Raw genomic sequence first — 17,792 nt, 5'->3', positions numbered from 1 at the left:
TTCTCCTCCTGACCCCCAGCAAAGCCCATAGCTCTGATCAGAGCATCCTCTGCTGGGGAGAGCAGAGTGCACACTCGGGGAGCTCTCCCGCCCAGCTGCTGCTCTGGTCCCTCCCAAGTTCTCCTCTCATGGCCCCTTGTTTCTTCTTTGGCTCCACGGCTCCTCCTCTGCCCATGAATCTAAACCCCAAAAACTTTTGTCTGAGCTGGGCACGTGCCTTGGACTAGCAGGATTCAGAGTCCCCATCCAGACTGTGATCTCAGGAGATGCTCAAGGGGGAGGCTCCAACAGGCCCCGCTAACCCATGCCCGGCAGTGCCAGGCTCTGCGATGGTTTCCTTGGCATGGTGCCTTCTCGCAGTGCATGGGCCATTCCCTCCTGGAGTCTCAAAGAGCCTCACCTGTAGTCAGGAGCAGGGCTGCTGCCCACTTGACTTGACGACAAGCTATATACGCTATGGCCGAAGTTTAGAAGACAGTACAGGTCAGACTGACAGGAGGTGATGCACCCCACAAAATACCTGCCTGGGACAGGGCATCGTGGCAGGGCTTGGATCCCCTGTTCAGCCCCTTAGCCCCCTTCTGATGCAGGGCAGGTTGTCACAGATGTGGCCTTCTTCCTTTGGGCAATGGCTTCCATCTGACGCCTTCTGGGGGCCACTCTAGAGAGACAAGATCCTCACCTGGGCCAGCCCCCTCCCCAGACCCCAGTGCAGGGGCGGCAGTGTGCAGAAGGGCTCTGTGGGGCGCCGGTCAGAGTCTGAGATCCACTGGCCTAGGGCAATGCTGAGATGTTAATGGAAATTCTTCGACCACTTGCAGAAGCACTGTCCTAACTCCCCTTCGATTCTGGACAACGGACTGGAAACTCAGTGACCTTCATTCTCCATCCCTCCTCTGCCCCCACTCCGCTCTCTGAGGCATAGATGGGAAATGGAGTGTGTTTCCCTTTAAGAGGCTGGCTCTGGAGCAGTGAGGATTGTCCTACTGCTGTTTCCTTTTAGCCCATGCAAGAGCCCTAAACACATTTCACTCTAGCCCTCCAGCTTGACTCAGGCAGGGAAACCCAGGAGCCTCCTCAACTTTCCCAAGGACACTGACCGACTCCCACGTGTAAGTAGGGGATGATTGAAGACCCCAGAGCTTTTCTGCACAGGGTCTGGGGTGGGAGAGCAGGAATCCTGCTTTCTGTGCCCTTTCCAGTGGGACTGAGTGTGGATCCGCTGGTGGGACAGGGAACATTGGAAAGAGTAAGGGGCTGCCAAGGAATAGTCTCCTGGAAGTTAGTGGCAGGCTGCAGGGACCCTGTTAACTGCATGGAATCTGCCTGCTAACCCTGCCCAGAGTTAGGAGACCCCTTGGGGGTGAGGCTGGTGCTGGAGGTTCTGCTGGGACAGGACAGACAGCACAGGAGTGATCGCCTGGGGCTTAAAACCAATCTATGAGCTGTCTCGAAGGGTGACTCTCGGGGTAAGGTGAATCCCTAGATATAGGGCAAGGGGCTAGCGAATGCTTTGCTGCCCCGGTGGTGAGGCTCTGATAGTACCAGCCCTTGGCACTCTGAACGGTGTCTTTCGGGGTAACTGGATCCCAGGCACGTTACAAAACAAGTAATGGTTACAAAGGGAAAGACAAATAGCTGGGGGCGAGAGGAAGGAAGCAGGCAGAAGGGGGCGAGGGCTGGTGTGGGTCGAGATGAAACACAAGAGCCAGATAAAGGGAGCCCAAGCTTCAAATGCAGAATCCCGGGAGGCTCAGGTCGGCACATGGGTGCGTATGTACCTGGGTGTAGCTGGCAGCAGCGGTGCGTTGTGCTGGGACATCCCACGCTGGAAGGATGGTCCTGGTGGATCTCTGGTTGACCTGGTTTCAGAGGCGTGTAAATGATAATAGGAGCTAGTGGACTATAGAGCAGTGGGGTTCTGCCTGTGGCCTGCTCCATCCTTTGAGGATCTCCGGCCAGTATCTCCCTCCATATAGAGAAACTGAGGCAGAGTGTGGGAAAGTGTCACCCAGGGAGAAAGTGTCAGAGGTGCAAATAGAACCCAGGAGTCCTCACTCACTGTCCTGCACTTTGGCCACAAGCCGCCTCACTCCCAGAAATGCGGCTGGGTGTGCGGCTCCTACACTAGGACTAGACACCCCCCCGTCCCCGTACCCTGGGGCACCGGTTGAGGCCGTTGCCTGGGTTGCTGCAGCGGGGAGCTGACTGTGTGGCTCTGGCATGCATCACTCTGAAGGGAAAGGGCCGCATGCCTTCGGGCTGCCCCGTCTCTGCACGTCCCCGGCTCTCACATCCCCCGGATGGATGGTGGTGATTTCAAAGGAGCTTGTAAACCCTGTCTAAACAGGGGGCACCGATGTCAAATTCCTTCCAGGGACCCATTCTAGTGGCAGACTGGAGAGCTGATGAGTACAGGGCGCCCTCTGCTGGCTCTAAGGGAGATTGCAGCCAGCCAAACATTTCTGGAAGATATGCTCTAGTAAATTCAAACCAGGAATTATTTGGGGGAAGTGGTGCTATGGCCTATGGTATGCAGGCAGGCAGACTACATGATTGCAGTGGTCCCTGCTGGTCTGAGAATCTATAAATCTCTGGGAGCTGCACCTAGTCGGTCTTGAGCTGGCTTCACTTGATTTGGTTCTCTATGGCCTATGAAGCCCTAAGAAGCGTCTGCCCATAATGCTGGAGGGTCTGAGGAGCTTCCCCTAAAGAGATCTGGGATTGGCAAAACAATTGTTCTCTTCCCTAGTTCAGCTCTAATGTCTCCCACTTGCCGTACGTTAAAGAGCCACCTGCTGAACGTGACAAACCCAGTCAGCTTTGTCCTAGTGATAACACGGCTTAGTCCTAGATGTCAGAGCGGGAGAGACCCCTGCCAAGCACAGCTCCGGGGCAGGTGTGCTGCTGAGAGGGTGCTCTGCAGGGTTCTGTTCAGCGGCGTTAAAGGACCGAGAGAGAGAAGGAAGCTCCCGGGAGAACTGGGCGAGGAACGGATTTTGGGGGGGGGTCCTTGGCAATTCCAAAAACGAGAATGAAAACAATGGTTCCGGGGCAGCCGAAATGGGAGGTCCAGTTCCGACCATATCAAAGGGGCCGTGACTGGTTTTAAACGACACCGAAGGGAAGTTTCAAACCAAAAAAAGTCATTTTGATCTGAAAAATCCAAACGTTTCCGCTTTTTCACAACTTTTGTGTGTTTCTGACACAAATTTGCAAAATGTTTCAGTGTCGCTGAATCTGCTGATTTCGATGGAAAATAGTTATGGCCAAAGAGTTTTGCCCAGCACTAACTCCAGGTTCTTCCCTCAGATTTTCAACTAGGGGGTCGCACATACCAGGGCTCTTTGGATTCCTCCATTCCCCCCACAAGTCCCCTATTTGCCACCCTTTCATCCCCTTCTATTCCAGAGAGTCCGTGCAAACCTCCTCACCCCCTCCCTCATGCTAGGAATGCTGTGTGACCCTTTTCACCATACCAGCATCCTCCATTCTCCACACTATGCCAGGGCTCTGTGGGCCCCCTCATTATTGTGTGTGTTACTATAGCATTAAGGATTCCCCGTCGTGGACACATTGTGCAAGGTGCTGTACAAACACAGACCAAGAAGACAGTCCCTGCCCCTTCCCTCTGTGCCCCTTTCCTCCTACATGCCAGGGATTCTGTGTGCTCCCAATCCTCCCCTCATGTTCCCCTCCCCCATACCACTGTCTCCCATTCCACCCCCCCAATGCCATGGGCCCTGGGTGTTCTCTCATTCCTCCTCCACCCCATGGGCTCTGTGTGCCCCCCATACTAGGGTCCCCCATTCTCACCCACAAGCCCTGGACTCCGTATGCAGCACTCAAAAGTTATCACATTTCGCACAGAGAAATGCCACCAAGAGTAGCGTAAGGCCTTGCAAACTCGGTCACTGACAAGAGAAGCTGCCCAGAGGGCGAGAACGTCCATGGACTCTCGGAAACACCGGTCGTCTCATCCCGCCCTCACGTGCTTTCCCTGGAAAGCTCAGCGAGTGGCGAGCAGCGGATTGTTGGCATCGAGACAGGAGAGGAAATAAGGGATTGCAATGCTGCTTTGGTGGCTATTCTCCAGACAGGTCCTAGAGTCCTCGGAAGGGCTCAGTACCTGGTGCAGAGATGCAATTGGATTCTAACTGTACCATCAGAGAGCATAAAGCTCACGTTGGCATTTAGCAAACTGGCTGTGTTTTGCTGCCGGCAGACGGGTGAGGAGTGGGGTGGGAGCCAGGGCCGGCTCCAGGCACCCAAGCATGTGCTTGGGGTGGCACCTGGTAAGGGGCGGCCAATCTTGGGGTGGCGGGGAGCAGCGCAGCGCTCGGTGGAGGGTGTTCGGTGGCGCAGCGCTCCGCGGGGGGCAGGGGCTGTTCGCGCAGCGTGGCGCTCGGCGGGGGTTATTGGCGCGGCGCGGTGCTCGGCGGGGGCTGTTCGGCGGCGCTCGGCGGGGGGGTTCAGCAGCGCGGCGGGGGGCGGGGGTGTTCAGCGGCACGGTGCTCAGCGGGGGGGGTTCGGCGGCGTGGCACTCGGTGGGGTGGGGGTGTTACAGTGGGACGGCGCTTTTTTTTGCTGCTTGGGGCAGCAAAAAAGTTAGAGCTGGCCCTGGTGGGAGCGCTGGTGGTGGGGAGCCCCTGCAGCAGGCATAGAGTTGCCAGGCATCCAGTTTTTGACCAGAATGCCCGGTCAAAAAGGGACCTTGATGGCTCCGGTCAGCACTGCCGACTGGGCCGTTAAAATTCCGGTTGGCGGTGCTGCGAGGCTAAAGCAGGATAGTCCCTACTGGTCCTGGCTCTGGGCTGTGCCCCAGAAGCAGCCAGTAGGTCTGGCTCCTAGGTCTGGGGACAGGAGGCTCCACGTGCTGCCCCCTTCCTGAGCACTGGCTCCACACTCCCATTGGCTGGGAACCACGGCCAATGGGGCCAGCGGGGGTGGTGCCTGCGGGTGAGAGCACTGTGCAGAGCCTCCTGGCCCCCCAACCTAGGAGCTGGGCCTGTTGATGGCTTCCAGGGCGAAGCGCGGAGCCAGGACAGGTAGGGACTAGCTTGCCTTAGCTCCGCTGTGCCGCTGACCGGGAGCCGCCTGAGGTAAGCCCACGCCCCAACCCCTAGCCCCAACCCCCTGCCCCAGCCCTCCCATCCCACACCCTGAACCCTCATCCCCAGCCCCCCCCCAGAACCTGCACCCCCAGCCCAGAGCCCATACCCCCTCCCAAACCTCAAACCCCTGCCTCAACCCACAGCCCCCTCCTGCACTCCAAATCCCTCGGCCCCACCCCCCCAGCCTGGAGCCCCCTCATGCACCCCAACGCCCCTCATCCCCAGCCCCACTCCCCCAGCCTGGAGCCCCCTCATGCACCCCAACCCCCCCCATCCCTGGCCCCACCCCAGAGCCTGCACCCCCATTCAGAGACCCCACCCCCAGCCAGAACCCAGAGCCGCCTCCTGCACCCTGAACCCCTCATTTGTGGCCCCACCCAAAGCCCACACCCTCCCGCACCCCAACTCCCTGCCCCAGCCCTGTGAAAGTGAGTGAGGGTGGGGAAGAGTGAGCCACTGAGGGAGTGGGAATGTAGTGGGCGGGGGCGGGGTTTTGGGGAAGGGGCAGGCCTAGGGTGTTTGGGTTTTGTGCAAGTAGAAAGTTGGCAACCCTAAGCAGGCACTGTGGGGGATGGCAGTCGGAGCTCTGGCTGTGAAATAGCTCCCAGCTATACGAGGCCTAGCCTCTCCCAGCAGGATAAACTTTAAACAGTAGAGAAGTATTTTCAAACGGTGCATGTGCAGGCAGCCTGTACGGTGTGTGTGCACTAGTGACAGGCCCAGCGGTGGGTGCAAACTGACTTGTGCACATGTCAGTTCTCTCCCGTGCGTGTGCACAGGCGAGTATGCGAGAAGTGCACACAGAACGACTCGCTTGTGCAAAGCCGCAGGTGAACTAGCAGGGGCTGGGCTGATGGGGAGACACCCCCTGTGCACTGACACAGCCTCCTTGTTCTCTTGGACAGGCAGGTGTTCCTCCGCCTCCCGGGAGCAATGCTGCTGCTGTCTCTGGTTGTGATGCTGCTACAGCTGGGGAGAGGCTTCTGTGGGCTCCCCTTCTACAACGGCTTCTACTACGACCACGTCATGAACGACAAGGGCAACGGCAATGGCAACGGCGAAGGTGCGTGTGGTGGGGAGGGCAGGGCCGAAGGCATCGCTCACCCACTGCCCTTCCCCAGTTCCTGAGGCAGCAGGCACGTGGGTGTGAAAGATGGGAGTGTTGCCAGTAGGCATAGATCGGGGTGAGGTGGGGGTGGGAGCTGTTGAGAAGGAGGCTGGAGCAGTTGCAGGGCAGAGGATGTGGGTGCGAGTGGAGGGTCTTTGCCTCCTAACTTCGGGTGGGTAATTCAGAGGAAGAGGATGACTGTTGCCAGGCTCACACCAGGCATGTTGGGGCTGTTGCTCCCCACAGCCAGCTGGTATCATCCCCCTCCCATAAAGCGCCCCTCCTCCGGGTGGAACGTAGGGGAGTTTCTCCCGTCACCTTCCCTGGAAATCTCCTCTTGCCCTCCTCTGCCCTGCCAAGATGCCAGGACTGTGTCCCCTTGGCTTTCGCCCCAGTTGGAAGATCCCTGGGGGAATAGAATGGAACTGATTTGAACCTGGTCTGATGGGGTCCTCTGCCCCATTCCTCTGTCTCACTCCTCCTGGGTCCCCTCCTCTTGGTGGAGGTGGAGCAGCTGAGGAGCTCCCATCCGGTTGGGTCCACCCTCTTGCCCATAGGGCTGGGGCTGGATTGGGCCCTGCAGCCTATTTCCTGGAGATTCATCTCCTCCGGTTGCAAGCGGCCCCAGCGACTCGCACCTCTTCCCTTGTGAGATGACGGCTCAGCCTAACGGGGGTTTGCTGTCCGAAAGGGCTTCCTGAGATGCAGGCCAAATATCCCATCCAGGGCTCTCAGTTCTACCCCCTTGTTCCACCCTGAACAAGTCTTCTCCCCCCAGGGGATCTCAGGTTCGCATGCTTGTGCAGCTGGTGGGTACTGGGTTCAGATAGCTGCTGCTCCATAGGGAAGTTGCCCTCTGCTGGGCACTGGATTCCCTCTAACCCCAGCAGCACCTGATGCCACCTGCCTCCCTTTCTCTCCACCCCTCCTCCATGCGCCGGGAGGGTACGCGCCGAGGGAGGAAGTGATGATGAATGGCGGCAGGTGGTGGTGAGCGAGTGCAGGAGGAGGCGGTAGATAGTGTGAGGGAAGGAGCAGAGTACAAGGGGGGTAGGAACAAGAGTGCAGGAGGTGGGGCTCACAGGGCCAGATTGGTGTCAATCAATGGTGTGGTCAGTTGCAGGAGTTACCGTGCTCAGAGCAGGGCAGATTGCTCCCTCCTCCCCTCCCTATACACGTCTAGCTCTTCCAGGGCCGGCTCCAGCATTTCTGCCGCCCCCAGCAAAAAAAAAAAAAAAAAAAAAAAAAGCCACGATCGGTGGTGGCAGTTCAGTGGCAGGTCCTTTGCTCCTAGAGGGAGTGAGGGACCTGCCGCCCCCGAATTGCTGCAGGTGCCGCCCCTCTCCCTTGGCCGCCCCAAGCACCTGCTTGTTAAGCTGGTGCCCGGAGCCGGCCCTGAGCTCTTCCCAGGTGCCCTGCGGCCGCTGGTGGGTGCTTGGCTGCCCTGCTGGACAGTAACTGCCTTAGAACCCCTTAGTGGGGATGCCTGTGGGGTAGGCTGCCCCCTCCTTGTAGCATACGTGGGGAATCCACTCCCTGTGGGCTGCAGAAGAGTCCTGAGCTGGAGGGATGGGGTCCCCTGGCAGTGCTCATTCCCCCTTTCCACTCTTTCCCCCACCAGTTCACTTCAATGGCGTGAAGCTGGTGGTGGAGACCCCGGAAGACGCCATCTTCACCTACCGCGGCGCCAACATCACGCTGCCCTGCCGCTACCACTATGAGCCCAAGCTGGAGACGCCGCGCAAGATCCGCATCAAGTGGTCCAAGCTGCGGGAGGACAACACCAAGGAGCGGGACGTGCTGGTGGCCATCGGGCTCAAGCACCGCAGCTTCGGCGAGTTCCGGGGCCGCGTGCACCTGCGCCAGCGGGGCGAGCAGGAGGCGTCCCTGGTGATCAGCGACCTGCGTCTGCAGGACTACGGCAAGTACCGCTGCGAGGTGATCGACGGGCTGGAGGATGAGAGTGGCATTGTGGAGCTGGAGCTGCGAGGTGAGTGGGCCGGTGTCCAGTGCCATGGGGGGTGGGGGAGAGGGGGCAGGGGAACAGATGGGGCAACTCCCCCTCACACAGAGGTTACACACGGGGTTACAGCCCCTGGGGACAGTAACAGACATCCAAGAAGCTGCCCCTTTGAGGCTCCTGAGTGGGATCAGCATAGGTTCTGGGTCCTTCTGCGGCTGCCCCTTGCTGGGTCACTCCCATGCCCAGCCAACACTGGGGTTATGCGTGTGCCATGACACAGAGGTTCAGGAAGAAGCTCCCCCACAGATGCTCTCCTAGTGGTGGATGAGTGAGAGTGAAGGAAGGAGCCCCTCCCTCATAAAAATTGCCACCAAATCCTATGGCCCTGCCCACCCAGATCGGTATCCCTGTAGTGTTATTGCCACGTGCCATCACCTTGCACTTGCGTTATGGCAGGTTAGACTCGCAGGAGCTCCTTGGGGCAGGGAGAAAGAAGGGCTGTCTTCTCATTCCTTGTTTGTACAGCACTGAGCACAGTGGGGCTCTGATCTTTGACTGGGGCCCTTAGGTACAGTACTACTGCAGCATGCAAATAACACTACACTAGACTTCTGTGGCTCATCCTCCATCCAGTGCAGCCGACACTCGCACGACGGGCGCATTATGAAGTGCACCTGTAACCTACAGCCACTCAGTGTGGCTCCCCCTAGTGGAGGCTGGGTATAGGAGTCTGCTGCTGGCTTTGTGCTAACAAAGTTGGGTGTTTTACCCCAAATAGAAGAGGTGGCTGTTTAAAGACCCAAAGGCTCCACGGTCAAGTCTTGCTAACAGTGACCTCCAACCCCGGGGGCGCGGCGTGACATCCATTTTTGTTGCTGCAGGACTGGGGGCCTGTCGCTATGCCATACTGTAGTGTTTTTTTTTTAAGGTGGTAGCTCTCACAGGTGGAAGGAAGGGGCATCAGACCACAGAACACGTGTGTGTCCCCTCCACCCCCCCTCGGCCTAATTTCTCATTGCTGAATCTGTGCCGCGCAGGGCACAATGCACAGGGAATTGGTGCTGGAGAAAGAAACTAAGAAGGGGGTGAAATATCCCGCCTGTGGCTCTATGATCCAGACGGAAAGTCACCCCCTAGGATGTTCTCCTTCTCCATAGGCTCAGACCCCAGCTCCGTATCATGGTCCCAGACTCACACCCACCCAGAACGGTGGGAAATGTCCCATTTCCTGCCACCTTGTTGTGTTCCTGACCCAGTGCCACCCACTCGCTCTGCAGCAGAGGGACTTGTACCAAGCCGCCTTCCAGCCATTTGGAGGACGAAGGCTTTGAGTGGGGGCAAGTTCGCTGGCTACTCACACCGGCCTTCAAAGCTCTCTCAATTAACTCTGAGCACGCAGTGATCATGCCTCACTGTGGCCACCAGGTGTCACCATTGACATGTGTCATTGTCCCTTTGGGCTGATGCTGCCAGTCCCTTTGGGCTTTGGACTGGCCACTTGATTCCAAGACGACAGGGGCTGTGCTGAACTCAGATGAGATCCTGGGCACTCAGGGGCCTTTCTTTCCTGGATGATCCCATGAGTGAAACCCCAGGAGAGAGGCTGTTCTCACAAGGGGCTTTGGAGACCCTTCTGGGACATCTCTGAAACCCAGTACAGTTTGGGGTTCATCTGTGCCTAGGCCTCGCTCCAGTGAGTTTGGAGGCATGAGCCTGGGAGGGGGCAGGGTGGTGGTCTAACACCCTCTGCTTGCTGGGAGCCTCATACTGGGTATGTCGGTGGAGATCTGTACCGTCCATCTCAGGGGTGTGTGTCAGGTTGAGGGCATAGCCAGAGGGGGCTACCCTTCACAGTGGCTCTGTGACTCAGCCAATCCCTCTCTCTTTCCCTCCAGGGGTGGTTTTCCCATACCAGCCTCACCACGGCCGCTATCGACTCAACTTCCATGAAGCCAAGAAAGCTTGCGAGGAGCAGGACGCTGTGATCGCGTCCTTCGAGCAGCTCTTCAAGTCCTGGGAGGAGGGGCTGGACTGGTGCAACGCCGGCTGGCTGCTGGATGGGACAGTGCAGTACCCCATCTCCCTGCCCCGGGAGCCCTGTGGCGGCAAGAGGCTGGCCCCTGGCATTCGGAGCTATGGCGAGCGCCACAAGAACCTGCACTACTTTGACGTTTTCTGCTTCTCCTCTGCTCTGAAAGGTGAGTCTGGCATCTGCAGGGCTCATAGTTAGGCGGGAGCCCGGCTTGATGCTGCAGAGAATGGGGGTGACCAGTAGGGGGGGGCGCTTTGTTCTCAGGACACAGTGTGGTGGCAAGGGGTGCTGCCTGTTGGAAGGGACACCTCTCCGCTGAAATGTAAAACTGAGGGCCTGCAAAGACCCAGTAGAACTTCTCTAAGAGTTGGGATGTTTGACCCAGCCAAATTCTAACCTGGGTAATTCCATCCACCTCCCTAAATTCTCAGAGCAACTTCAGTTAGATCTGGGAGTCTCCTCCATTGCCCAGCCTGAAATGAGCTCTGGGGTGGGATGAGAGGTTTGGGGTGCAGGAGGGTGCTCCAGACTGGGACGGAGGGGTTTGGAGGACGGAAGGGGGAATTAGGGCTGGGGCAGGACGTTGGGGCACAGGAGGGGGTCAGGGATACAGGCTCCGGGCAGCACTTACCTCAAGCAGCTCCCAGAAGCAGCGGCATGTCCCCCCTCCATCTCCTACGTGGAGGCACGGCCAGGCGGCTCTGTGTGCTGCCCCGTCCACGGGTGCCACCCCTGTAGCTCCCATTGGCTGTGGTTCCCAGCTAATGGGAGCTACGGGGGAGGCACTTGGGGCGGGGGCAGCATGTGGCGCCCCCTGGCTGCCCCTACATGTAGGAGCCAGAGTGGGGACAGACTGCTGCTTCCGGGAGCCGCGCGGAGCCACGTCATGCGCAGAGCAAGCCCCCAACCCCACTCCCAGGCTGGAGCACCGGAGCGGGACAAGCCCCGGACCCTGCTCCCTGGCGGAAGCTTGAGGGCCGGATTAAAATGTCTGAAGGGCCAGATGTGGTCCCTGGGCTGTAGTTTGCCCACCCCTGGTTTAGATGGTACAAAATCCCTTTGGCCCCTTCCCCATTCCTATGGCGGGGGGGCAGAGAGAACATGGCCTGTTGTTTCTGAATTCCCTAACTTATGTTGAATCCAGGCAGAGATGGGGTGAACCCCCATTCCTAGCACCTCCTGCGAGTGAGGGTTTTTTGTGCAGGGCCGGCCATGCTCAGTGTCCCTCCGGCTCCCAGTGACCACCCCCTCTGCCTCTCCTCTCCAGGGAAAGTTTACTACCTGGTTCACCCAGAGAAGCTGACGTTGGAAGAGGCCAAGCAGGCCTGCCAGGATGACAGGGCTGAAATTGCCAAGGTGGGGCAGCTCTATGCGGCGTGGAAGTTCTTCAGCCTGGATCGCTGCGATGCTGGCTGGCTGGCAGACGGCAGCATCCGCTACCCCATTGCCTTCCCCCGGCCCAACTGCGGCCCACCAGAGCCGGGGGTCCGGAGTTTCGGCTTTCCCGACAAGGGCAAGTTTGGGGTGTATTGCTACAAGCTGAACTAAGGAATGGGGAGGGGCCTCCCTCTTTGCCAGTGGACACTTCCCTGCCTGGTGCTGCCTGGATTTAAAGGATCAGGTTTCCGGGGTGTTGGGGTATTTTTTAATTTCAATTGTTTTTTTTTTTTTAATTTTACATTTTTTTCACTAAAGGGAAATTTCTTCAGGTTGCTGGGCCATGGGGTCTCACTAGTCAGCCGATTGCCACCTCTGCGTCTCTCTCCTGGGCTGGGAATGGGGCACCAGATCTCCTTCCACCCGGACAGTGGAGAGAGACTGAGATGATATTTCGAGTTGGGGAGCTTGGTGTCTGCTACCAGGTGACTCCATCCCTTTGTCACAGGGTCATCTAGATAAAAAGTGACAGGCTCACGCACGTCCACTTGGGCTAGTCAGTCATTTCCTAGCAGTGACGCATCCAGGCATCGGAGAAGCACAGAGCGCGCGATTGGTTGATGGCAAAGGCAGATGCCCCCTGGACGTGCTCCAGTTTCACCGGCACCAAAGGGGAACAGCTGTTTCTAATGCACAGACTGCTCTGCCATCCCATCCAAGCCAGTCCCATCCCAGCCAGCACAGAAGGCATCAAATCAACTGCAAGCCAGAATTTAGAGTAAGGCGGGTCACTCTCCCCCATCCCCCAGTTAATGTGAGCGAATGATCAACCACACACAACTGACTCACAGCTCACCAAAGTCCTTCCCCTTCCTCTCCCAATGAAGCACAGATGAGGTCAGAGATATTAGACATAATTCTAAGCATAGAGGCCCAGAGCTAACACAGCTTAGACCTTGTGCGTCCCGGGAGACTCCCTCTCTCCCCCGCCCGCCCCCCTCCAGTCCCTTCTTTCTCTCCCTTCCCTTCCTTGCAGGATCTGGTTGTGTTTCGACTCTCTGAGACTCCAATCTGAGGTTGGCGGTTTCCAAGGGCACTGAAAGGTGCTACTATGTGTGTTCTGGGTGGAACTCTCCGGTTTACCTGCCTTGTTCTCCATGGGCCCCTCTCCCAGGCACCACTTGAATCCCAGGGGCTCGGTCTTTGTGCGTTTTGTTGTGAAAAGATGTATTCTCCTGGACCTCTTCAAATAAAGCATTGGAGAAAGCCCCAGAGATGTGCAACTGTGTCCTGGGTGGTAGGACAACTTCTGCTGTGTTCTCCCCGGCAGCAGCTCTGGGGGCACCACTCTGCGAAGGATTTTAGAAAGGGAATGCACTCGGGGTACTAGGCTCAAAGTGGGGCACCCAGGACTTGGATGAGCAGGAGGTGTTGGAGATAAGAACCGAAGGGCATCAGCAGAGCTGTGTATGAACAAAGCCATATGGCATAGCAGGCCCAGGGGGTAGGCTGGGGATTAGGGCAGAACTGAGGGGAGGGGCAGCAGGACTGGAACTGGGGGAAGGCAGAACGAAGGTGCCTCGGCAGTTTGTGGGGAAGGGAAGGCAGGAGCGGAAGAGCAGGGTGGAAGGCTGCAGGTCCGGGTGGAGGTGCATCAGCAGTTGTGTTTGGGGGAAGCCCTGGACTGAAGTAGCTGTGGGGGCAGGACTGAAGGGTGTTCCCAGGGGATGAAGTGGGGGGGAAGTTGGAAGCCTGCTCATCTCCTAACTGCATTGTCTGCCAGCGGCCCATAACTCTCCTGGCAGCAGATCAGTGTCCCCTTTCCCCTGATGGTTTGGATTTTTTAAACAACCAGGAGATTTTCCAAACAAATTACCCAACACAGTGCTGGTTCCTCCCTATATTGGTAAGTTAGGTGCTTTCACATGCCCTTAAAATACCATTTCTATTAGGGGCTGCAGCTCCCTGGACTTACCCAAGCAATCCTCTCGGTCTGCTCTGTCTCCTGCTGAAATGGTCAGAGTTTGTCTCAGCTGTGAGCTCCCAAAGGTCCTGGCACTCTGGATACGAGATCAGCAGCACAAGCCTAGGAACTGGGCTTCTCAGTAGTTGCAGTCTCATCAGTTGTTTCTCTAATTAGGGCTAATGAATTGCCCAGCCCAGGTAGGAAATGCTGAGTGTTGTTGAGCTGGCCAGGCTGCTGAATCTTCTTTAGAGGTTAATGGGGGAACTTGTTCATGATAGGAAATGGGTATGGCTGGGCAGGTCTCAGACACTGCAGTGGGGGGGCTCCCAAACAATGACCTTTCTTCTGGCAACTAGCAGAAGTTGCTAGATCACAGACCCTGGTTCTCATGGGAGACTTTAATCACCCTGATATCTGCTGGGAGAGCAATACAGCGGTGCACAGGCAATCCAGGAAATTTTTGGAAAGTGTAGGGGACAATTTCCTGGTGCAAGTGCTGGAGGAACCAACTAGGGGCAAAGCTTTTCTTGACCTGCTGCTCACAAACAGGGAAGAACTAGTAGGGGAAGCAAAAGTGGATGGGAACCTGGGAGGCAGTGACCATGAGATGGTAGAGTTCAGGATCCTGACACAAGGAAGAAAGGAGAGCAGCAGAATACGGACCCTGGACTTCAGAAAAGCAGACTTTGACTCCCTCAGGGAACAGATGGGCAGGATCCCCTGGGAGAATAACATGAAGGGCAAAGGGGTCCAGGAGAGCTGGCTGTATTTTAAAGAATCCTTATTGAGGTTGCAGGAACAAACCATCCCGATGTGTAGAAAGAATAGTAAATATGGCAGGCGACCAGCTTGGCTAAACAGTGTAATCCTTGCTGATCTTAAACGCAAAAAAGAGGCTTATAAGGAGTGGAAGATTGGACAAATGACCAGGGAGGAGTATAAAAATATTGCTCAGGCGTGCAGGAGTGAAATCAGGAAGGCCAAATCACACTTGGAGTTGCAGTTAGCAAGAGATGTTAAGAGTAACAAGAAGGGTTTCTTCAGGTATGTTAGCAACAAGAAGAAAATCAAGGAAAGTGTGGGCCCCTTACTGAATGAGGGAGGCAACCTAGTGACCGAGGATGTGGAAAAAGCTAATGTACTCAATGATTTTTTTGCCTCTGTCTTCACGCACAAGGTCAGCTCCCAGATTGCTGCACTGGGCAGTACAGCATGGGGAGAAGGTGGCCAACCCTCTGTGGAGAAAGAAGTGGTTCGGGACTATTTAGAAAAACTGGACGTGCACAAGTCCATGGGGCCGGATGCGCTGCATCCGAGGGTGCTAAAGGAGTTGGCGGGTGAGATTGCAGAGCCATTAGCCATTATTTTTGAAAACTCATGGCGATCGGGGGAGGTCCCAGATGACTGGAAAAAGGCTAATGTAGTGCCCATCTTTAAAAAAGGGAAGAAGGAGGATCCGGGGAACTACAGGCCAGTCAGCCTCACCTCAGTCCCTGGAAAAATCATGGAGCAAGTCCTCAAGGAATCAATTATGAAACATTTAGAGGAGAGGAAAGTGATCAGGAACAGTCAGCATGGATTCACGAAGGGGAAGTCGTGCCTGACTAACCTAATTGCCTTCTATGATGAGATAACTGGCTCTGTGGATGAGAGGAAAGCAGTGGATGTGTTATTTCTTGACTTTAGCAAAGCTTTTGATACTGTCTCCCACAGTATTCTTGCCACCAAGTTAAAGAAGTATGGGCTGGATGAATGGACTGTAAGGTGGATAGAAAGCTGGCTAGATCGTCGGGCTCAACGGGTAGTGATCAATGGCTCCATGTCTAGTTGGCAGCCGGTTTCAAGTGGAGTGCCCCAAGGGTCGGTCCTGGGGCCGGTTTTGTTTAATATCTTTATTAATGATCTGGAGGATGGTGTGGACTGCACTCTCAGCAAGTTTGCAGATGACACTAAACTAGGAGGCGTGGTAGATACACTAGAGGGTAGGGATCGGATACAGAGGGACCTAGACAAATTAGAGGATTGGGCAGAAAAAAACCTGATGAGGTTCAACAAGGACAAGTGCAGAGTCCTGCACTTAGGACGGAAGAATCCCATGCACTGCTACAGACTAGGGACCGAATGGCTAGGTAGCAGTTCTGCTGAAAAGGACCTAGGGGTCACAGTGGACGAGAAGCTGGATATGAGTCAACAGTGTGCTCTTGTTGCCAAGAAGGCTAACGGCATTTTGGGCTGTATAAGTAGGGGCATTGCCAGCAGATCGAGGAACGTGATCGATCCCCTTTATTCGACATTGGTGAGGCCTCATCTGGAATACTGTGTCCAGTTTTGGTCCCCACACTACAAGAAGGATGTGGAAAAATTGGAAAGAGTCCAGCGGAGGGCAACAAAAATGATTAGGGGTCTGGAGCACATGACTTATGAGGAGAGGCTGAGAGAACTGGGATTGTTTAGTCTCCAGAAGAGAAGAATGAGGGGGGATTTGATAGCAGCCTTCAACTACCTGAAGGGGGGTTCCAAAGAGGATGGAGCTCGGCTGTTCTCAGTGGTGGCAGATGACAGAACAAGGAGCAATGGTCTCAAGTTGCAGTGGGGGAGGTCCAGGTTGGATATCAGGAAAAACTATTTCACTAGGAGGGTGGTGAAACACTGGAATGCGTTACCTAGGGAGGTGGTGGAGTCTCCTTCCTTGGAGGTTTTTAAGGCCCGGCTTGACAAAGCCCTGGCTGGGATGATTTAGCTGGGAATTGGTCCTGCTTTGAGCAGGGGGTTGGACTAGATGACCTCTTGAGGTCCCTTCCAACTCTGATATTCTATGATTCTATGATTCTATGACCTACTGATGATGTGCTGGTGGCTGGCAGAGAGCAGGCTGGGCATGTGTCTCCTCCTTGTAGTAAAAGAAACTAAAAGTGCATCGAATACTTTGCCGCTGTTAATTTTCTATGGTAGCAGGGGTATTAGGTATGTACTCCATGGGTAACCCAGGTGGGGAGGGGGGGACTGCAGGATCATGAATGGGAGGAGAGGGAAGAAGAGAGGCTGGCTGATTGTATATGGGAGGAAAAGTGGGGTCTATGCAATGGCATGTGGGAAGGGGTGGCCTCCACTAGAGAGAGGCTATGCTGTGTTGGGGAGAGGGAAGAGATAGCTGTCACTGGCTATGCCATGGAGCTGGGGTGGTGTCTCTAACTCATCTGCTACAGCTGCTGTGCTCTGAGGATGTAGGTTCCCCCCCCAGATTCCTACCTGCTGTGGTGAGTCTGGATGAAGATGGGGGATACCGAGACCTCTGCTGCTGCCCCTAACGAGAAGGCTGCTTCTCACCCAGTTCTCTAATAGAGAGAGGAGTTAGTATCTCCAAGAGCTCGCCCTCTGCAAGGAGCAGCATGTGTGTGGAGGACTAGTGTGATTTGCCATTGCCTATTGGCTAGATAAAGAGAGGCCCCACTCTCCACACCTGTCCATTGAGCACCTTTCCCCAGCAGCGAACTCCCTTTCCAAGCAAGAGACCACACAGCTATAACGAGCTTCAGCAGCAGATGCATCTCCAAAGCTGGGATGGGACATTCAGGGGAGGGCTTCTGAAACGGAGAAACCCTCTTCCTGCTGTGCTGCATCCTAGACCTCGCTGCCCTAAGCATTAGAAACTCTCCTGCTCCATGGGAGACCACAGACTTCCAGAAAGGGTTGGAGAAGCAGCAACAGCAGGAAACCATGTCACAGTCAGTTTGGGCTCAAAGGCTTAGGGGAGGCCCATTTGCATTCCCCCTAACAAGCACACTGCCTGGCCTGTTCAGGAAGGCACCTTTCGCTCAGGTTTTTAAGGCATATTTGTTGCTTCCACTCATATACACATTCACCTGGGGAGGAGACCCCTGCCCACCCAACTGTGCGTGCACACTGCTCCCCACGGATAACACGCATCCACATGCACACAAAGTGTTCACGCAGACGTAGACACCCGGGTGCCTGTGTGATGGATGCCATCATGGCCAACATCAGGGTCTGAACCGGGGGGACTTCAGAGCTAAAAGCAGCAGCTTCTATAGTGTGAGCTAAAGAGCCGGGCTCTCAAGCAGGAGGCTGCAGCCGACTGCCAGCCTGTGTGGGTAGGGCACAGAGGGGCTGCTCGACTCACACAACAGACATTTCACGAGCACACACGCAAACGTGCAGTGGCATACAACCACACAGCTGCCTACATGCAGTCCACAAGGTAACAGGAAGAA

General features: G+C 56.0%; 1 protein-coding gene across 2 annotated transcripts; it reads left to right on the top strand.

Annotated features, from left to right (window-relative positions):
• The first annotated feature begins 1,015 nt into the window (after nucleotides 1-1,015).
• HAPLN3 (hyaluronan and proteoglycan link protein 3) lies at nucleotides 1,016-12,868 on the top strand. Of its 2 annotated transcripts, none has more exons than XM_054042007.1 (5): nucleotides 1,016-1,112; nucleotides 6,024-6,177; nucleotides 7,844-8,212; nucleotides 10,081-10,383; nucleotides 11,485-12,868. In XM_054042007.1, exons 2-5 carry the CDS (start codon nucleotides 6,048-6,050, stop codon nucleotides 11,763-11,765), a joined length of 1,083 nt encoding a protein of 360 aa, XP_053897982.1. In that variant the 5' UTR covers nucleotides 1,016-1,112; nucleotides 6,024-6,047; the 3' UTR covers nucleotides 11,766-12,868. The 2 variants fall into 2 exon arrangements, with proteins under 2 accessions (XP_053897982.1, XP_053897981.1); XM_054042006.1 differs by having other exon boundaries at nucleotides 6,020-6,177.
• Nucleotides 12,869-17,792: the final 4,924 nt, after the last annotated feature.

The sequence above is a fragment of the Malaclemys terrapin genome, chromosome 10 (assembly GCF_027887155.1).
Source record: "Malaclemys terrapin pileata isolate rMalTer1 chromosome 10, rMalTer1.hap1, whole genome shotgun sequence".
In the NCBI taxonomy this organism is placed as follows: domain Eukaryota; kingdom Metazoa; phylum Chordata; order Testudines; family Emydidae; genus Malaclemys; species Malaclemys terrapin.
Note: the sequence above shows the minus strand (reverse complement) of the source record. Positions and strands in the feature narration are given on the sequence as shown.

What these genes read in the sequence shown, in the direction of transcription:
- HAPLN3 (XM_054042007.1), top strand. Translation starts at nt 6,048, where the DNA reads ATGCTGCTGCTGTCTCTGGTTGTGATGCTGCTACAGCTGGGGAGAGGC. An exon ending in CGGCAATGGCAACGGCGAAG is followed by an intron (nt 6,178 to 7,843) that starts GTGCGTGTGGTG and finishes TTCCCCCACCAG; the next exon opens with TTCACTTCAATGGCGTGAAG. An exon ending in TGTGGAGCTGGAGCTGCGAG is followed by an intron (nt 8,213 to 10,080) that starts GTGAGTGGGCCG and finishes CTTTCCCTCCAG; the next exon opens with GGGTGGTTTTCCCATACCAG.